The 19,495-nt window shown below is 39.9% G+C and overlaps 1 protein-coding gene across 1 annotated transcript in view; it reads left to right on the top strand.

Moving 5' to 3' along the window:
• Positions 1–977: 977 nt before the first annotated feature.
• Positions 978–19,495, top strand: part of GPR26 (G protein-coupled receptor 26) — a 42,590-nt gene continuing 24,072 nt past the window's right edge. Inside the window, exon 1 of the mRNA XM_043985402.1 lies at positions 978–2,082. Coding sequence (XP_043841337.1) covers positions 1,415–2,082 — 668 coding nt within the window. The 5' untranslated portion in view covers positions 978–1,414. The remainder of the gene's footprint in view (positions 2,083–19,495) is intronic.

The raw sequence follows: 19,495 nt of genomic DNA, 5'->3' as shown, positions 1-19,495 counted from the left end.
AATCTGTGTTTGATTTTGAACAGAAAATAGTCAGATCAACTTGCTCATTAACCCTAGTGGCTGTGTGCTATTGTGGGGGATGGGGGTGGGGTATTTCATAATGGCCCTCCCAGGGAGATATGTTTTAGAATTGTATTCTTGCCCAGAGCCAAGGCAATAATTAAGATTTCAGATCAAAAGCATTTCACACTTGCAGAATTGTGTAGCCCCACCCCCAACACACATATATGCACAATTCCCCTCCTTTTGACCTAGGTTTCCAAAGAGCAGGATTATTTGAGTTCATCTGAGTAGTGGGTAGCCTGAATACTGCTCCCTAGAGAATGAATGGCCAGATTTTTAATTTTTTTATTTTTTGCCAGTGAGGATAAGGAGTCTCTGGAATCCTGCCCTCTCTAAGCAAGTCATCCATTAAAGAACCTGAGGTTTGCTCTCCCCAGCTCAGCTCAGAAAGAGAAGGAAGAGCCTTGGCAGAAACTGTCAGCAAGTGTGCAACAGCTGTGGGGAAAGTCTGATGGCTGGGGTGAGTGGGAACTGAGACAGTCCACCCTAGAGGGTGCATGAGATTGCTAAATCATTTCATTCAGCCCTTTCCATTACTTTTGAGGACACCATCCTCACTGAGAGTTTTCTTTGGTAAAAGGTGGGGGCTGGGGAGCTGGGTGGGGGGAAGCGAAGGGAAAAGGCAGCCAATCAATCACTCTGCACTGAGCTGCTAGTGTGTGTGTGTGTGTGTGTGTGTGCGCGCGCGCGCGCGCGGGGGGGGGGGGGGGAGCCTGTGTGTTTGGGGAGGTTGTCTGATCAGTTATCTTAAGAAGCCAGATAAGAAAAAAGCCTAGAGAGGGAGGGGGAAGAGAGGGAGGGAGGGAGGGAGAGAGAGAGAGAGAGAGAGAGAGAGAGAGAGAGAGAGAGAGAGAGAGAGAGAGAGAGAGAGAGTGGGATGAGGGGAGGGGAGGGAAAGGGAGGGAGGAGGGGAGCGGAAGAAGAGTGAGGAGACCTGCGCGCCAGCTGATAAGGGATCTCAGGAGAGCTTCTTCTCAGAATACCTGCGTTCTCTGGACCCACCCGGTCCAGGGCTGCACTGTACAGTCTTGCTCACAGGCAGGGCTGCCTTGTTCCTGCCTCCCCTTGCCTAGTGAAATGGTCACTGACCCCAAAGCTCCGGGGCAACTTCTGTGAACAGTATCTCAGGTGGAGAAGGGAGCAGAGGCAGGGTCCAAAATTGCTGCTCTGTCCGAGAAGGGAAGGAAAGGGAAGATGGCTCTAGCCAAGGCAGCGACTACTAGAAGAGGAGAGGGAAGCCGGGCAGAAGTGCTGCCGGGGGTGAGGAGATGAGCTCTCCTCGCACTATGCTCCTCAGACGTCCGGAAGGTGTGCCTTTTGCCCACAGGTCCCTCCTCTGAAGGGCCGCACCATGAACTCTTGGGACGTGAGCTTGGCTTGCCTGCTGGTGGGAATGATTGCTGTCTCGCTGCTGTCCAACGTGGTGGTGCTGATCTGCTTCCTCTACAGCCCTGACATCCGCAAGCAAGTGCCGGGGCTCTTCATCCTTAACTTGACCTGCTGCAACTTGTTGATGACCGTGGTCAATATGCCCTTGACCTTGGCCGGGATGCTTAATAAACAGCAACCAGGAGGAGACAGACTCTGTCACATCGTGGGCTTCTTAGAAACCTTCCTGACCACTAACTCTATGCTGAGCATGGCTGCCCTCAGCATAGACCGCTGGGTCGCCGTGGTCTTCCCTCTGAGCTACCACTCCAAGATGCGCTACAAGGACGCTGCCCTCATAGTAGGCTACACGTGGTTGCACTCCATCTCCTTCCCCATTGCCGCGCTCTCTCTCTCCTGGCTGGGTTTCCATCACCTCTATGCCTCCTGCACCCTGTACAATAAGAGGCACGAGGAGCGGATCCCTTTTAGTGTTTTCACTGGGGTTTTCCACGCCCTCAGCTTCCTCCTCTCCTTTGTCGTGCTGTGTTTCACGTACCTCAAGGTGCTCAAAGTGGCCCGATTCCACTGTAAACGCATTGATGTGATCACCATGCAGACCCTGGTATTGCTCGTGGACATACACCCCAGGTAAGGGAAGGGGTTAGGTCTTGGGAAGAGGAGTGCAGAAAGACAGAGGGGAAGGTTTGAGAGTAGATCTCCACAGCTTCCAACAAAAGAGAGCTGTGGAGATGCAAGCAAAGATAGGGTTGCTAGAGGAGATTCATGTCTCTTACTGCCTTTCTGCTCTTGCCCTCATCTCCCCCCTCTCCCTATCACAGAAAGAGATGCTTCATCTTATTCCTGCTTCTCTTAATGTAGGCTTTGGAAGAGTTCTGCATTAATATCTTAACACCCTTCCTAAATACATGATGGTGACATTTGTAATTTGGCTTCCTAACTTTAGGCATTCTATTGCCTTTTGGTATTCCCAAAGGAGGGATAGCTGTCCCAAGTCTACAGTGTATATGTTTAAATCTTGTACTGTTGTGACCTAAACTATTTCACTGTTTCTTGAGATAAAGTATGAGGGGGGGGGGTCAACAACTCATGCTAGCATAATTAAATTCACTTTTATACCCAATATAACATCTTAGGGAGAATGTTGATTAGGGTGTTCCTGGTTCACCTTAGGTTTCCATGTAACAAGATAAATTCAAGTGATAAATTCAATGCCTCACCAGAGGTGTTATTTCAGTGTCTTAATGAACCCACAGAGAGAGCATCTTAGATTTTTTTTTGTCATCTAGGACCCAAGTTAAGGGGGTGTTGGCTACATAACTGTGTGAATACTGACGTAGGCAATGTTTGTGAGCTCTAACAGGAGTAGCCCACACAGTTAAAGCTGATGCGACTGATGGTGTCACTTCCTGTGAGAACAGGTGGCGCTGACAATCCTTGAGAGTTTGGCAGAGGGTTAGTGATATATGCAAATTAGCATGTCTCTTATACTCAAGGAGCCTGGAGCTATTTCCCGAAATAGGAAAGAGTTGTCAAATCCATAAATCAGGGTCAAGTTTCCTAGTAGGTTCAACTGAAATAGATGTTCACGTTGTAATAGTTTCTATTTGTTAATTCTTACTGCCTCTTAATAAAAGTTGCATTTGAAATCAAAGTAGGAAAGACAAATATGGTCTGGAAGAAAGAAACCTGGACTTGTAGTCAGGGAATCTGGGTTTGAGTCCTTGTTCCTCTACATTCAGCTCATGTATACCTGGACTGGTCATTCATCTTCATCTCCTTTTCTTCATATGTAAAACATGAGAGTTAAACTAGATGACCTCTAGTGACCTTTTTTGTTTCATATCCTATGATTTGCACATGCTGGTGTTTCCTAGCTAGAGGGCCCAGACCAGTCAGTATTTTTCACCAAACAGGAGCCCTCTGGAAATTTCACTGTCTGCCTTAGCCTGAGAGGATTATCCTGTACAACAGAAATATAAAGAGACTCCTACAGAGTTTAGAGGAAGTTATTACCTTGCTAAGGACATTAATGATGATGATAACTTATTTGGTATGTTTCTTTTTCCTTTTTTAATTTCTTCTTTAAATATTTTTTTATTTATTTAGAATTTCCCCCAAGTTACATGTAAACAGAAATTTTCACATTGATTTTTAAAAACTTCGCGTTCCAAATTCTCTTCCTCCCTTCCTCCCTCCCTCCCTTCCTCCCTCCCTCCTCAGCCCTCCTTAAGGACTCAAGCAATTCAATATGTTATATATGTGCAGTCATGCCAAACATTTCCATATTAGAAGTAACAAAAAAATTATACTTCAATCTGTATTCAGATACCATCAGTTCTTTCTCTGTAGATGGACTGCATTTTTCATAAGTCCCTCTGATAGTATAAGTTTACATGCTTTCCTCAGAAATATCTTGTGAGGTACCTAAAGTGTTATTTTGCCCATTCTCCAGATGAGGGAACTGAGGTTTATCTGAGAGACATTCAGACATTTATACATATAAATGCAAGGAGATATTGATATATCTAAGTTTTGATATCTTTTAATATAATATTTCTTCACCGATAGCCACAGTTGTCGAATTTTTTCTGTGTATATACAAATATCCATAATTTCAAAGAGATATGCCAAAATTGTGACCTCTAACATTTATTATACTGTCACACACATAGTATATACTATTTAATAAATGCCTTTTGGATTGAATTAACATGGCATTGTTGGAAGAACACTAATTTTGGAATCATAGGAAAAATAAAGAAAGATCATATGGCAAGAGCTAGAAGTTACTTTAGGTAACAACAGCAATAATAGCCAGCAGTTTAATATTCACAAAGCTCTTCTTAAACATTATTTAATTTTGTCCTCATGATAACTCTTGGTGGGGGGGAGTAAACACTATTATTATCTCCATTTTACAGATAAGGAAACTGAGGCAGAGATTAAGCTATTTGCTCAAGATCACTCAACTAGTGAATGATTTAGACTAGTTTTAAACTCAGTTCTTCCTGACTTCAGTTCCAGCTCTCTATCTACTGTATTCTAGCCCAACCTGACTGCTTTATAAATGAGGAAAGAATCAGAGGACTTGGGTTCAAATCCTGTCTCTGACTTTTACTACTTATGTAACCTAGGACACTGCCCTCAATATCATATTCCTCCACTGTAAAATGAGGAGGTGAACCATGTGGCCTCTGAGATTCTTTTAGACTCTAGAGCTAGAATCTTATGTTTGTGTTTTAAAGTTGTTTGTCCTGTGAATTAAGCAAATCCAAATAATTCAAGAGGAAAAGAAGTCCTTTAAATTCCATCAACAAGATACTTACTGTTTCATGTTTCACATTGACTTGAACAGAGACCTCTGAGGGAGGGGAATTTCCTTTATAGAGAGGGAGAAAACAAAGCAGGATGTGATTTGAGTCTTTGTTTGAGGTCCCACTAATCATGGCATTTCCATGCTGTTCCCAGCAGAGCACATGGTGGTCGTTGTCTGTGTGTGTGTGTATGCTCTCCTGCTTTCACATTTGTAGTTAACTTTTAGTTAAATTATCATTTTCAAGGCAACATTAAAACCCTAGGAGCCAAACTTTGTTGATCAAATAATTATCTTAAATTATATTATTTTGACAATAAATGAACTTTTGTTACCAATTGTTCCTTGCCTTAGATAGGTCGTAATATAAATGTATGTATTATAGCAAACTAACTGAATCTATTGTAATTGCCATTTATTAATAAAAATTACTAGCATAGATATAGTGCTTTAAGGTTCGTAAAGCATTTTATGTATGTGAAATCATTTCATCATCTCAACCCTGTGAGGTAGCTGGTATTACTATCCCCATTTGAGAGACAAGGAAACTGAGTCTGAGAGACTTTAAGTAATTTATTCAGGGTTAAACAGGTAGTAGGTATCTGGGACAGGATTCAATCTTAGGGTTTCCTGACTCCCAAGTCCAGTGTTGTGTATGTTATGCCACCTACATGTCTCATTTTGTGAAAAATTTAAAAACAATCATCACATTTGAAATGAGAGATGGTCACAAGAGTTTAGCAAGTTTAAATTGTATGTGCTCATACACACTTTTACTGCATCATTCTCAGCATAACCTGCCCCCAGTTTTGTCCCAAAAATATTCATGAGAAATGCCTGGCTATTATTGTTCTCAGGCAAATCCTCCTTGGGATTCAGCTAATTTTATATGGTACTGAATTATCCAGCTATAAATCTGGGTCATTCTTCCACATAGAGTCTTTGCTTAGTGAAAGAAAGGGCAGTAAAGGTAAAGACAAATTGACTATCAGTGAGTCATGGTCCTATCAGCAGATTTTTATCTGAGCAGATGCCCTCAGTAATTAATTGGGATTCCAGCACTGAGAGTTTCAGTGTTTAAACTAAATATAGTTTAAATGAGTTGTACATCATCGTTAAACACCTATGAAACTGGGTAGCTATAATGGAGATACCAGTTTGGTGCTAGAGAAATATAGAGGACAAATATAGCTTGCCTATGAGCCTTTCTTAATCATGTTCAGAAAGAGATGAATTTTTATTGCCTTTAAGGAATGTGGGGCAGAGAAAATTTTAAAATTAGTATTACTAAAATATTAAGAATGCTAATTTTTACTTCTATATCACCAGCAGCTTGCTCCCAGCATTATAGTCATACTTAACTCCTCACTGTCCTGTACACCATGTAACCAATAAGTTGCAAAGTATTATTGATTCTACCTCTGTAATATCTCTTACCTCTCTCCTCTCTCCTGTTCTCAATGGTACCCTAGACTAGGCCCACATTGACTTTCACATAGATTATTATGATAGCTTCCTAATTGATCACTCTAGTTCAAGTCTCCTCTCCACTAGACCTCCCCAAAGCTTTTCCCAATGCATTCGTCTGACCATGTCATTCTACTACTTAATAAAGTCCAGTGGCTAATTATAACATCTAGATTCAATTTTGAACTCCATTTTTTGGCATTTAAGGCCCTTCTCAACATGGTTCCAACTCTCTTTTTTTTGGAGGGGGGCAATGAGGGTTAAGTGACTTGCCCAGGGTCACACAGCTAGTAAGTGTTAGGTATCTGAGGCCGAATTTGAACTCAGGTCCTCCTGAACCCAGGGCCGGTTCTTTATCCACTGCATCACCTAGCTGCTCCCTCCAACTCATTTTTTGAACCTTATTGTACAGTATTCCCTTTCATTCATTCTGTGGTCTACCCAAATTATCATTCTTGCTGTTCTTCACATGCAACAGTGCATCTCCTTTATCTATGTCATTGTACAGGAGGGGTCTCACATGCCTGATACACACCCTGTCCTCACTACTCTTATAGTTTTCCTTCAAAGATTAGCTTATATACTCTTCTGTACATGATATATTTCCTGATACCCTATTTTTATATGTATTTCATACATATTTTGTATATATATTTATATGTACATATTTTCTTCCCCAATAGATTATAAGTCTAAGGATAGGGACTTTTTTGGTTCCTTTCATCTTTGTATGCCCAGCACTAGCATGATACCTGGCATACAGTAGGCATTCAATAAAGTACTTGATGATTCATTGGCAGCATGAAACATAATCAAAATAGATGTTCTTTGAATCTCCTGGGATTGGAGTTTATAACAACAGACATTCTCTGACCTTTAGTAATAATTTTAATTAATTTAATTGAATTCCTAAATGGATCTATAACCTCAGCATCAATGTGGTTTTATCTTTCAAGTCAGTCAACAAACTTTAATTAATTGCCTGCTATGTGCCAGGCACTGAACTAAGCACTGGGGATATAAATATGAAAAATACAATCCTTGCCTTCAAAGAGCTTATAATCTAATGGGGGAAGATAACACATAAAAAGGGTGAAGGGAAGGGACCTGGCATAGGGGATGGAGAAGTCCAATGGTATGCACCTAGACAGGAAGTGATGACGGCATCCTGTAAGGGGCTAAAGTTCTAGCTATACTGTATAAAAATCTATTGAATGGTTTATTAAGGAGCATAAGAATTTGATGAGGAGAGAGAAAGAGGCCAAGATTCCTTCATCTATCTATCTCAGGGAGCCAGCATCTCAGCTCCACTCCAACTGAGGTCCTGGGCAAAAGGGAGCCCTTCGCCCCTTCTTCATCCCAGAAGCCTCTTTTGAAACAGGAAAAAGGGCCATACATACACACACAGCTCCAAGCTAATTGGCTGATAGCTTTGATCAACAGTACCCACAAGCAAACGTCACTTCCCGATGCCAACGCCACATGGCTATGTCCTCAGGCCAGAGCTCACAAAATGTTCCTCCCACAGCTTCTCCAACATTTATTATTTTCCTTTTTTGTCATTTTAGCCAATAGCAGGGGGTGTTATTCCAACTCTCACAATCCAGTCAATGTCTTCTTATTCTGAGTGATTATTTTGAAAATTTTACTTTCATAGAGTCTCCATAGAAGAATCACTAAACACATTGGAAGCCTTTGTTTGATCTTTTAAATATATTTTGTGGATGCCAGTATGGTTTTTAGGCATCCATATAGTATTCCATGAATAGTCTACTTTCTTTTTCAATTTTACATTTCCTTGATGATACCCCTCTCAGCTTTTAGACTGTCTTTACATATCTCTAGGTATATGATTATGTACAGGAAGTCCAAAAAGTCTTAGTGCAGCTTTATTTCTTTATTTTTTTGGATAGCTTAAAATTACACTAAGACTTCTGGGACATGCTGTATGTGTATATCTATATACTTGTTATAATGTTTTCTATAGAGTATAATTGAGGTAGTACTCAGTCACTTTCTCCACTCTGAGCTCCACCATAAGATCATGAAACTCCTCCTTAAATTTAGAATGAAAAGAACAGAATTGAATAACTCTGAAGTGAGGTTTCATTCTCTTAAAACTGGTTTCTATAGTTACAAAACTAATAATGGGATGAGAGAGTTTCTAGTATTTATGACTTATTTGGTTTTCTAACCATTGGATGCTTCTTAAGTTCATTAATTTGACAAACATTCATTAAACATTTACCATGTACATGACATGGTTCCTAGGCATCGGAAGGAGATAAAAAAGTAAAGATGATGGGGTCTTAATTGCCTAAGATTTAGAGCTGAAAGAGACATCAGAAATCATTTAGTTCAACTGCCTCATTTAAAGATAGAGTGGACCAGAAAGGCGAAGTTACTATGCTTTTCGAGAGATTATAATTTAATAGGAATGAGAAGATATATACACAACTAAGAATAATGCAGGATAGGCTATAGATTTATGCAGGTCCACTAAAATCCTGCTTTGATGCCACCTCATGACATGGAGTGACCTTACAGATTGTGTCAGCATTGTACAGTTTCTGGAAGGTCCTGCCACTCATCTGGAGAGATCTTAGGATCAAAGAGCTGGAGAGAGGGGATGGGAATCTAAGCTAGAAGCTATCTTAGGGGATATCTTGTCCAAACTCCTCATTTTGTAAAAGACAAAACTGAAACAAAGAATGGCTAAGTGACTTGTCCAAGGTCATACATTTAGGAAGATGAAGAACTATTTTGAATTTAAACCCTGTAACTCCAAAACCAGCATTTTTTCCTGTTCTTCAAGACAAATAAGTCTGCCCAAGTACAGAGAGACTCATTACCAGGAAACTGATCACTAGGTTTTGTTTTTGTTTCCAACCACAGCAATTCATGAAGACCATCTATTAAGGCACAAAGGGGGAATACTATCTAGAGGAGACAGTACTCACACCAATGAAATCATGGAAACTAGAAATTTTAAGTAATTGTCTAAAACTATACAATACTATAAGACTAGAGGCTCATAGATCTAGAACTAAAGAGGAGATTCAGTTTTACTTAATGACAAACCCAGATCCCATAAACAATGAGTACATGCCAACAGGAAGTGGTCTCAGGGAGGACCAAATATTAATTTCTCTACTCCAATATAGTGAAAGAAGTGAAAAGGTGAAGAATTGTTATCTCATTCCTGTTTTCCATGAATGGTTGTGGAACAAGGCTTAAGTGAGTTTACGTATACATATAAATGTATATATACACAAGTATTTACATGTATGTTTGTATACAGGAGCCAGCTAGGTGGTTCAGTGGATAGAGTGCTAGACCTGGAGTCAGGAAGATCTGAGTTCAAATTTGGCCTCAGATACTTACTAGCAATATGACCCTAGACAAGTCACTTAACCTCTGTTCGCATTAATCCACTGGAGAAGGTAATGGCAAACCACTCCAATAGCTTTGCCAAGAAAACCCCATGGACTATATGCTCAAACATGACTGAATGATTGAACAACAAATATTTGTATACACACATACATATATACACAGAGCTATATCTATATTCTTTCTTTCTTTCTTTAATTAATTCTAATTTTCTTTCTTATTTTCCTTCCTATCTGTCATCTATCATCCATCCATCTATCTATCCAGGTATATATGTATACATACAAGGTGTCCCAAAAATCTTTAAACTATTAAAGCTTTAAACTTCATAAATACTTTTGGGTTATCTTCTATATGTGTACATGATCTGTTTTCGTGGAATTCAGATAAATCAATGCATTTAATATTAAAATAATACTAACCATACTTGAGTGATTCTTTGATGATTCAGAAAGACTTCAAGGATCTCTCAAATCCTTAGGGCCACCATTATAACCATTGTTTGTCTTTCATAATTTTATGATGTGGGAGTGGTCTAGGCAATTAGGCTGCATTTGTAATGACCCTTTGATGTGTCCCAGAGGTTTCATCTTTGAATATAGTCTTGCCGTCAGATTTGTGTCTTGTCTTTCATTGATTTATCAAGAAAAAGAACTGTAATTATTGTAACTAGCTCTCTGGTAGTTTAGTGTCTAGATAGACAGAAGTTTACTATGTCTGGAAAAGGAAAGAGAGGAATCTAGGGTCTGAATTATCCAGTGGTGCCTGTCTTTAATAACAGCATTTTGAGATAATCATGGTTTTCTTCCCTTTACTCTGTTTGAGTAGATATAGCCTGACTAGGGAATTTCTATTTCATACCTCAGGATTATTCTCCTTAAACCTGACAGTGGTATGTATTTCATGTTTCATCTCATCCAGGTGAAACTAGATGTCAGGTTTCAGACTCTGAGAAAATAACCCAAGGCATACACATACATGGCTGTCCTGGAAGAACATTTGGCCACGTAAATTTATCTTTTAAAAATACCATAAGGAGGGTTTCAAACCATTTGTCCTCTTGTGCCTCAGTTTCTACCAAAGCATTTCAGGTAGCTACTTCCATAGTGACATAATAAGAGTGAACAGCTCTTCAAGACATCTGAAGCCATTGTATTTTTTAAGGTTGCACTAAAAAAAGCCTAGATGTGAGTGTCAGGAATTAACTTAGTATTCAATGTACTTTTAGAGTTGGAAGAGGTTTTAGGCATAATTTAGTTCAATTCTGCCATTTTACAGATGAGGAAACTAAGGTCCTGAAAGTTGAAGTATCTTGCCCAAGTCACACATTTAGTTAATATTCAAACCAAGGGCTCCACTCCAAATTGAGTATTCTTTCTACTATATCACGCTCACTGGGAAAGTCATGATCTTTCTTAGCCTATTTCCTTTTCACAACAGTTATAAAAAACATTCCAATAAGTCTCTGATGCTGAAAAGATCTTTAGGAAAAAGGTAACAGGAACTTTAGGAATGCAAGAGGGTTTTGTTGTTGGGGGATTGATGCTCTGATAAGAGATAACCTGCTAAAAATGGAGGATTTGGGCTGCTACTCGACTCACTCTTAGGGAATGCTTCCAACCTTGTGCCTTTAAGTCAAACCTTAGATATACTCATGGCTGATCTATCCCTGTCTTTCTCTGTCACTTGCTGGGGAATCTGAGTGACATGGATGGGCTACAAGCTGTCAGTAGAGTGAAGAAACACTAACCTCGGTGGATCAAGGTATTAAATTGTCCAGAAGTGAATACATTGGAATTGCAGCTAAGGAGCTAAGATATAATCTCCATTAGCCTTCTCTCTTATTCCATCTTCTTAGGCAAGTCACTTCCCCTCACTGGGCCTCAGTTTTCAAATCTGTAAGACACATGGTTTGGGCCTGATGACTTCTGAGGTCCCTTCTAATTTTGTCTCCAGTTACAGAGTTGGTTAAAGATGTACACTACCATGGGAGCAAATTGAAGGACTTGCTGATATTAAATAATGAATTTAAGCTAGAACCAAGATTTTAGGAAAAAGTACAAGTTATCAGAAGGCCCTTCTCAGTTCCTACTTCACCTTACCTTTTCCAGTCCAAGTGCAAGGGGATTCTTTTAAGTGGCCTTAAAAGAAGGCCTGGCCTTCCATTGAAAATAGCTGCTTTGTATAAGACATCATATTTGGGGTTTTTTTCTTTCCTTTTTGGGGGGGGGCACAAATTAGTTTTATAAAAGTTTGCTTCCTCATTCTCATCTATTTTTCCCTCTGTCACTTAAATTTTAAAAAATTATCCCTGCCTTAATTTGGACTTTCTCCCAGATAATTTCATGTATAGTAGATCATCTGTTCAACAGATATCTACTGGACTTTAACCATTCTTTTTCAGGGTGTCATACTAAGGTGCTAGGAAGACAAAGTGGACTCAGACCCAGCTCCTGCCCTCAATGAATCCACCTCCCCATAACAACAGCAACAAAGTGTTGCAGATTCAAATGAAGTGAACCCAATTCCCTTTTTGCCTTTTGCAACCCCGTGGGTGAAATCTCATTGCTACAATGGCATAGTCTCATTCACCGCAGAGTCATTATGTTCATTATGTTTATTTTTGGAAGATCCCAAAAAACTCTACAAGCACCAATTCATGAAATCTCCTCCACCTCCACATGCCTTCAGGGAAGGCTAATGTGGTGATTCATGGGATGGAATCTACTCCTTGGTAGTCACCTTTTCCCACAAGCCTCATGCCAGTGCACCAAGCTCCCCCTTTAATGTTCCTGATAGGCTGGATTGACAGCTTTCTTTGAGGACCACTAACAGGTGAGTAATACTGTCCAAGGAGCATTTAATTTAACCTGATTTGCTCAGAGATCAGGAAATCTTGGGCTTTCCTCAACAATAATATCCCTGGCACTTCACATTTATATGAGGCTTTGGGCTTTATAAAGCATTTTGGCATCTCCTGGTTCACAATAATGCTTTGAGATAGGTAGGACAGATTTTTAGACAGACAGTAGAGTGCTCTGCAAGTGGTTTCATACTGAAATAGAAATGGATCCCATGGGTTGCATATTGATTTAGAAAACCATCAATTAACATTATCTATGTTTTATTGTATTTTTATTTATTTTGGTAAACATTTCCCAATTACATCTTATTTTGGCTACACTTGGGAATAGCCAGGAGTTTGACACATCTGGTATACTGGATAGGGTGCTAGATGTCCACAAATTCAATTCAACAGGCATTTATTGTGCACCATGGCTATACAGGCAGAAATAAGACAGCCCCTGAGCATAAAGAGTTTATGTCACACCTGGGTGAAATGATGTGTATACAGCTTAGCACATACAAAGGGCTATACTGTTGTATGTGATAATTCTAGGAGAAAAAAGCACTAACAACCAGGGATGTTAGGAAATACTATTATTAATACTATTATTATTATTATTATTTTACAGGGCAATGAGGGTTAAGTGACTTGTCCAGGGTCACAGAGTTAGTAAGTGTCAAGTATCTGAGGCTGGATTTGAACTCACGTCCTCCTAAAACTAGGGCTGATGCTTTATTCATTGTGCCACTTAGCTACCCTGTACTCTTTTAGAATCCTTAACTGAAGCTAGGGACTCTATGAGGCAGAAATGAAGAGAGACTATATCCCTGCCTGGGGCTAGAGGGCTGGCTAAGGAGGAAGCCATCTGGGCAGAGGCAGGAGATGGAAGGTTTTCCGTGGAGAGCAGCTACGCAGCCAGTTTGACTGCATCACTGTGTAAAGAGGGGAAGGCTGGGAGGGGGAACAAGCATTTATTATGCAATGTGCTAAGTGCCTTATAAATATGAATATTGTTTTCTTTAATCCTCACAACATCCCTGTGAAGAAGCTGCTGCTATTATCATCCCCATTTTAGAGTTGAAAAAATGGAGGCAAACAGATATTAAGTGACTTGCTCAGGGTCACACAGCTAGGGAATGTCCGAGTCCAGACTTCAACTTGGATCTTTCTCCCTCCAGGCCCAGCTCTGTATCCATTGTGCCACCTGGTTGGCTTTAAGCAGTCTAAAGAGGGAGAACATGAAATAATATTGGAAAGGTATGGGAAAGCCTCGAATGCAGGGCCAAGGAGATTATATTCTCTCCTAGAGGCAATAGGGAACCATTGGGGACTCTTGAGTAAGGTAGTGGCACAGAGAAATCTGTGATTTTGGAATATCAGTTTAGCATTTGTACAGAGGATGGATTGGAGAGGGAAGAGATGGGATGAAGGGAGATGCATTAAGAAGTTATCCTGGGGGCAGCTAGGTGGCATAGTGGATAAAGCACTGGCCCCGGATTCAGGAGGACCTGAGTTCAAATCCAGCCTTAGACACTTGACACTTACTAGCTGTGTGATCCTAGGCAAGTCACTTAACCCTCATTGTCCCGCAAAAATAAAAAAGAAAGAAAGAAAAAGAAAAAAGAGGTCATTCTGATAGTCCAGGCCAGAATCGATGAGAATCCTTGAATTAGCCTGGTGGCTATGTAAGTGGGGAGAAGCAGATAGATGTGAGAGATGGTATAGAGGAAGAATCAATACAATCCAAAAACTGGATATAAGGAGATGGTGGAGCCAGAACAGTTGAAGATGGCACCATTGTTGTCAGCTAGTGAAACCACAAGTGTTTTCTTTTTTTTCATAAAAGTATTTTACTATTATCTAGTTACATCTAGAGATAGTTTTCAACATTTGTTTTTATAAGATGTCTTGTTTCAAATTTTTCTCCCTCTCTCTTCTCCCTCCCCTCTCCCCAAGTATTTTTCTTGAGCATTTACAATGTGCCAGGCACCATGTTAAGTGCTGGGGATACGAAGAAAGGCAAAAACAGTCCCTACCCTCAAGGGGAGGCCAATTTAACGGTTCACATTTTGAATCTGGGTCACGGCTGGTGCACTCAACAGAAACAAGAAAATTTAGAAAAGACTGGGTTTAATTCCAAACCCCTCATTTTATGGATTCACCAGTGAGTAATGGGGGCTGACACTTGAAGACAGGTTCTCTTTTGAAGCTCACATGAGATAAGGACTGAAAAGTGCTTTACCACGTCTAAAGTGCTGCAAAAAGGTCAGTTAAAAAAAATCCGCATTTGAAAGATCAAGAATCTGAGGCCCCCAGAGACTGACAACAGCAGCATCTGGCATTTATAGAATGCTTTGAAGTTTGCAAAGCTATCTTTGTCGAATGTCTTATTTCCATCTGAAATAATCCCTTACAGTAGATGGCAAGAGACTAGACCTAACATCCCTCCAAGGAAACTCTCTCTAAGTACTTTATTGGCAGTTTATAGCCTTAGAGAGTAGCCTGAGGCACTGAGACCTTAAAATGACTGGCCTGAGTCATACAACCAGCATTCGTCTGGGTCTGCATGTGAACCCAGGTTTCACTGACCCTAAGTGTTAGCACTCTACCTTAATGCCATATAGCCTCTAGTATCAGGTAGGTTATTCCCCTTTTACAAATGAGGAAACAGGGGGCAGCTAGGTGGCGCAGAGGATAAAGCACTGGCCCTGGATTCAGGAGGACCTGAGTTCAAATTCGACCTCAGACACTTGACACTTACTAGCTGTGTGACCCTGGGCAAGTCACTTAACCCTCATTGCCCCCCCCCCCCACACACACACAAAAGAATTTTAAAAAAACAAACAAATGAGGAAACAGACTCAGAGAGGTTAGATGATTTGGCAATGGCTATACAGCCAGCAAGTATCAGAGGCCAGATTCAGACTCAGATATTTCTTACCCCCTAATTTCACACAGCAAATAATTGGCAGAACAAATCCATGGTACAGTCTTGGAGAATATCAGTCCGTCGGTCAACAAACATTTTATTAACAGATTAGTATGTACCAGGCATAGTGCTAAGCACTGAGAATATAAATACAAGTAGAAAGATGGTCCCTGCCCTCAAGGAGCTTACATTCTAATGGGAAAGGAAACATGGATAAGGAAAAAAGAGAGAGAGATGGGGAGGTACCTGGTTCCTTGGAGACATAATGGAGTCCAGAGGAGTTCAGCCTAGTTGGAAATTAAAAGATGGTTGGAAAAAAAAAAGATGGCTGGCCTGGCCACCCTTCTTAAATAGGGAATCTGAGTGGGTGCCAGAGCCAGAAGGAACTTATGAATCTGCTGAGGTATGAATTCAAGGACTGAAGGGATTTTCCAAGATGAAGAGGCTTCTGGGGCAGTATGGGGAGCTTCAGAGGAGTACAGAAGATTCCCTGTTTTGGGAATCATTAGACTTTGATTAAAATTCTAGCTCTGAATTCCTCTGTGACCTTCAACAAATGACTTCACTGTTCTCACCCTCAGTCTTCTCATCTGTCAAAAGGGGAAGTTGATCTAGAACCAGTGATCCCTTAGCCTCCAAAACTTTGTGATTTTGTGATTCCTATCTGACACTTTCCCCTTAGCCAGTTGGCTAAAACCAAGCAGGCTTCAATGGTACATTGTGATCACCATGCCCCAACAAAGCAGATCACAGATATTGGCTCTTACTCTACTGCCATTATGCCCTACCTTTCATGTTTCTTTAATGACTCATTTCTTATTTGGAATTTGATTTATTCATTAAGGGAGATTTCCTATGATGGTAAAAAGAACACTCAACCATTCTTGCTCCAGATCTGTCATTGATCAGATGTGTCATTTTAGGCAAATGACTTCATCTCTCTGGGACTCAGTTTACTCACCTGTAAAAATGAAAGCATTAGGTGGGCAGCTAGGTGGTGCAGTAGATAAAGCACTGGCCCTAGATTCAGAAGGACCTGAGTTCAAATCCAGCCTCAGACACTTGATGCTAGCTGTGTGACCCTGGGCAAGTCATTAAACCCTCATTGCCCTGCAAAAAATGAAGGCATTAGAATAGGTGATGTCACTGAGGCAGCCTTGATAGCCTATAATTATGTAATAACATACCATACTTCTCTGCATTAAACATTTTGTTTTAATCTGTACATTCCCTTAGATGTATTTTCATCAAGAAATATGCAGTTTCCCTAGCAGTTAAGCTGTTGCAATTCATTTAGTGACCAGTGGGACATGAGAAAACATTTCTAAAGAAATATGGCAAATGGTGGAGACCAAATGAAACGTAGGGGAAGATTATCAGATAGAATTCGAGCAGTCATCGTTAGCAATTGAAATTAAATTGTCCATCTGCAGTAGGAAATATGATTAAGGACAATTTCAATCATCCTGAAAACGACTACTTCTTTGAAGGGAAAAACAAGGCTCTTTGTCCATTAATATTGCAAGTGTCTCTTTGGAATTAAACATTGCTAATTAATATTTCCATGGCTCTTTTCTCTATTGAAATAGTCAGGGCTATTTTTACTTCTGGATCCCTTCAGTGTCCCCATAGCCTGCAGTGCTTCTAACTTTGAAAGGCATGGCTCCATAGCCTATAGAGTCTTGACCATCATTTCTCCTGTGGATTCCCACTGCAGTGATGAAATTTGTTTGTTTCATTTTTTTTAATGGAGGCAAACAAAATGTGCTCATATTTGCTTTTCTGACATTTATAGCAAATTAAATATTAAGATTTTGTTTTATCTTTCTGGGGCTACTTTTTTCTGCCTCTTTATGCTAATAGGAAAATGTAATATGTACTTTTCAGTCACTGCAAGAAATGGGTTGGAAATGTCATCACCATTAGCCTGCACTTAAGATATCTGTGTATGTGATTTTCTAAAGCAGGGGTTTTTAACATAGGATCCCTGAATTTGGTTGGAGGAATATGAATCTTTATTTTAATATAACCAGCTTCTTTTGTAATCCTGAGTTTTATTTTGTGCATTTACAAGCATTATTATGAGAAATCTGGAGGCCTTACCCAGATGTCAAAGGAGATCATGATAGAAAAGAGGAGGCTAAGATCTCTTATTCCAAAGGCTCTTTCTTCAAGTACAACAAAAAAAATTGTGTAGCACCTACTATGTGCATTGCAGTGAGGTGGAAGAGACACAAGATTAGGATTTTGAAGGAAACAAGTATTTCATAAGCTCCTCCTATGTGCCTGGCACTATACTAAAAACTTTGCCGATTTTATTTCATTTGATCCTTATGATAGCTTTGAGAGGTAGGTGCTGTTATTATGCCCATTTTATAATTGAGGAAACTGAGGCAGACAGGATAAGCCATTCACCCAGTGTCATACATCGAGTAAGGGTCTGAGGCCAGATTTTAACTCAGATCTTCCTGGTTCTAGGGCTAGCTACTAGACTGTGACTACTAGGATTTGGAGACAGAAAAGCCATGTTCAAGTTCTGACTGTCATGTGCAGCTATGTGACTTTAGATTGGTCATTTTATCTTTTGTTTTGTTTGTTTTGGTTTTTGAGGCAATTGGAGTTAAGTGACTTGCCCAGGGTCACACAGCTAGTAAGTGTCAAGTGTCTGAGGCCAGATTTGAACTCAGGTACTCCTGATTACAGGGCTGGTACTCTATCCACTGTGCCACCTAGCCACCCCTCACTTTATCTTCTTTCTCAGTTTCCTCAAATTACTGTAGAATGATAGAGTGGGAGAAGGACCTTAAAAGTGAGATACAGTAACAATATGTTAAAGTAGTGGACTCTTCTCATTTAGGGAAAAACACACCTATATAAGGAACAGCAAGGCAATATTATCTAATGAATTACATCCACTCAAGAATTTAAGAAAAGTAAGGTTTTCAGTGTTAGAGAGAGAACAGGTTAAAACCAGTCTGAGCTGACTCTCGCTGGTTTTCTAATAAAAGTAGGTAAAAGTTCAACCCTAGTCACTACTGCACTTGCTTAGTAGACTTATTAATATTAACTTCTCCGCCCATGCCTAAAATCTCCACCCCATTTTCGATCATGGGTTGTGTATGTGGATGGGAGGAGTAAGATAGGAAGGAGAATTTAGTTAGAACTCTTCCAGGAGGACTGTGAACCTGAGTTCAACAACCTATGGTGACTCAGGGGAGGGATTTACCATGTTAGGACTTAGGATAAATATAGGCTGCATACTCTTAGCCCTTGCATTCATATTGTTTTTACTGTAGGTGCCCATTCTCATGAAAGCATAATAAAAAGCTTTTGTCATATCAAAGTTGCCTCTGGAAGAACTTATTTTGAGAAGATGGTCAGTACCTGTTTCTCACATTAGAGATCATCAAATCTGGCCTTATTTTACAGATAAACTAGTAGGTGATAACTTAAATCACATACACGGACTTCATGTCTCTTGCCCTTTCCACTCATCTGTATTGTCTCCTCCCTAAGATGAACACAATAATAACTGGAGTGCTTGAAATGTTGTAAGGATTATATATTACTATATATGTGAAACCACTTTTTAAATTGTAAAGTAATCTAAAAATGCAGAAGCAACTGGTGGCATGTGGATAGAGTACTGGGCCTAGAGTCAGAAAGATGTGAGTTCAAATTTGGCTTTAGAGACTCACGATCTGTATGATGCTAGGCAAGTCACTTGAGCTCTGTTTGCCTCAGCTTGTTCAGCAATAAATTGGGGATAATGATAGCATCTACCTCTCAGGGTGGTTATGAAGATCAAATGATATATTATTTGTAAAAAAAAAAAACCCACAACACTTAGCATAGTGTAGGTACTGTATAAATGCTTTTTCCTTTCTACCTTCGCCTTGTTTTTATTATTGTTAGACACTTAGAAAGATACAAATCCTGCCCTTGACAAGCTTACAATCTAGTATGTGAGATAAGATAAACATATAAATAGCAAAACATATAAATACCAATTGGTATCACAGTCTTAGGATTGAAAAGTACCTAAGAAACTGTTTAGTCAAACTCCTGTTTGACCAAGAATCCCTTCTAT

Source organism: Dromiciops gliroides, chromosome 2, assembly GCF_019393635.1.
Source record: "Dromiciops gliroides isolate mDroGli1 chromosome 2, mDroGli1.pri, whole genome shotgun sequence".
Taxonomy (NCBI): domain Eukaryota; kingdom Metazoa; phylum Chordata; class Mammalia; order Microbiotheria; family Microbiotheriidae; genus Dromiciops; species Dromiciops gliroides.
Note: the sequence above shows the minus strand (reverse complement) of the source record. Positions and strands in the feature narration are given on the sequence as shown.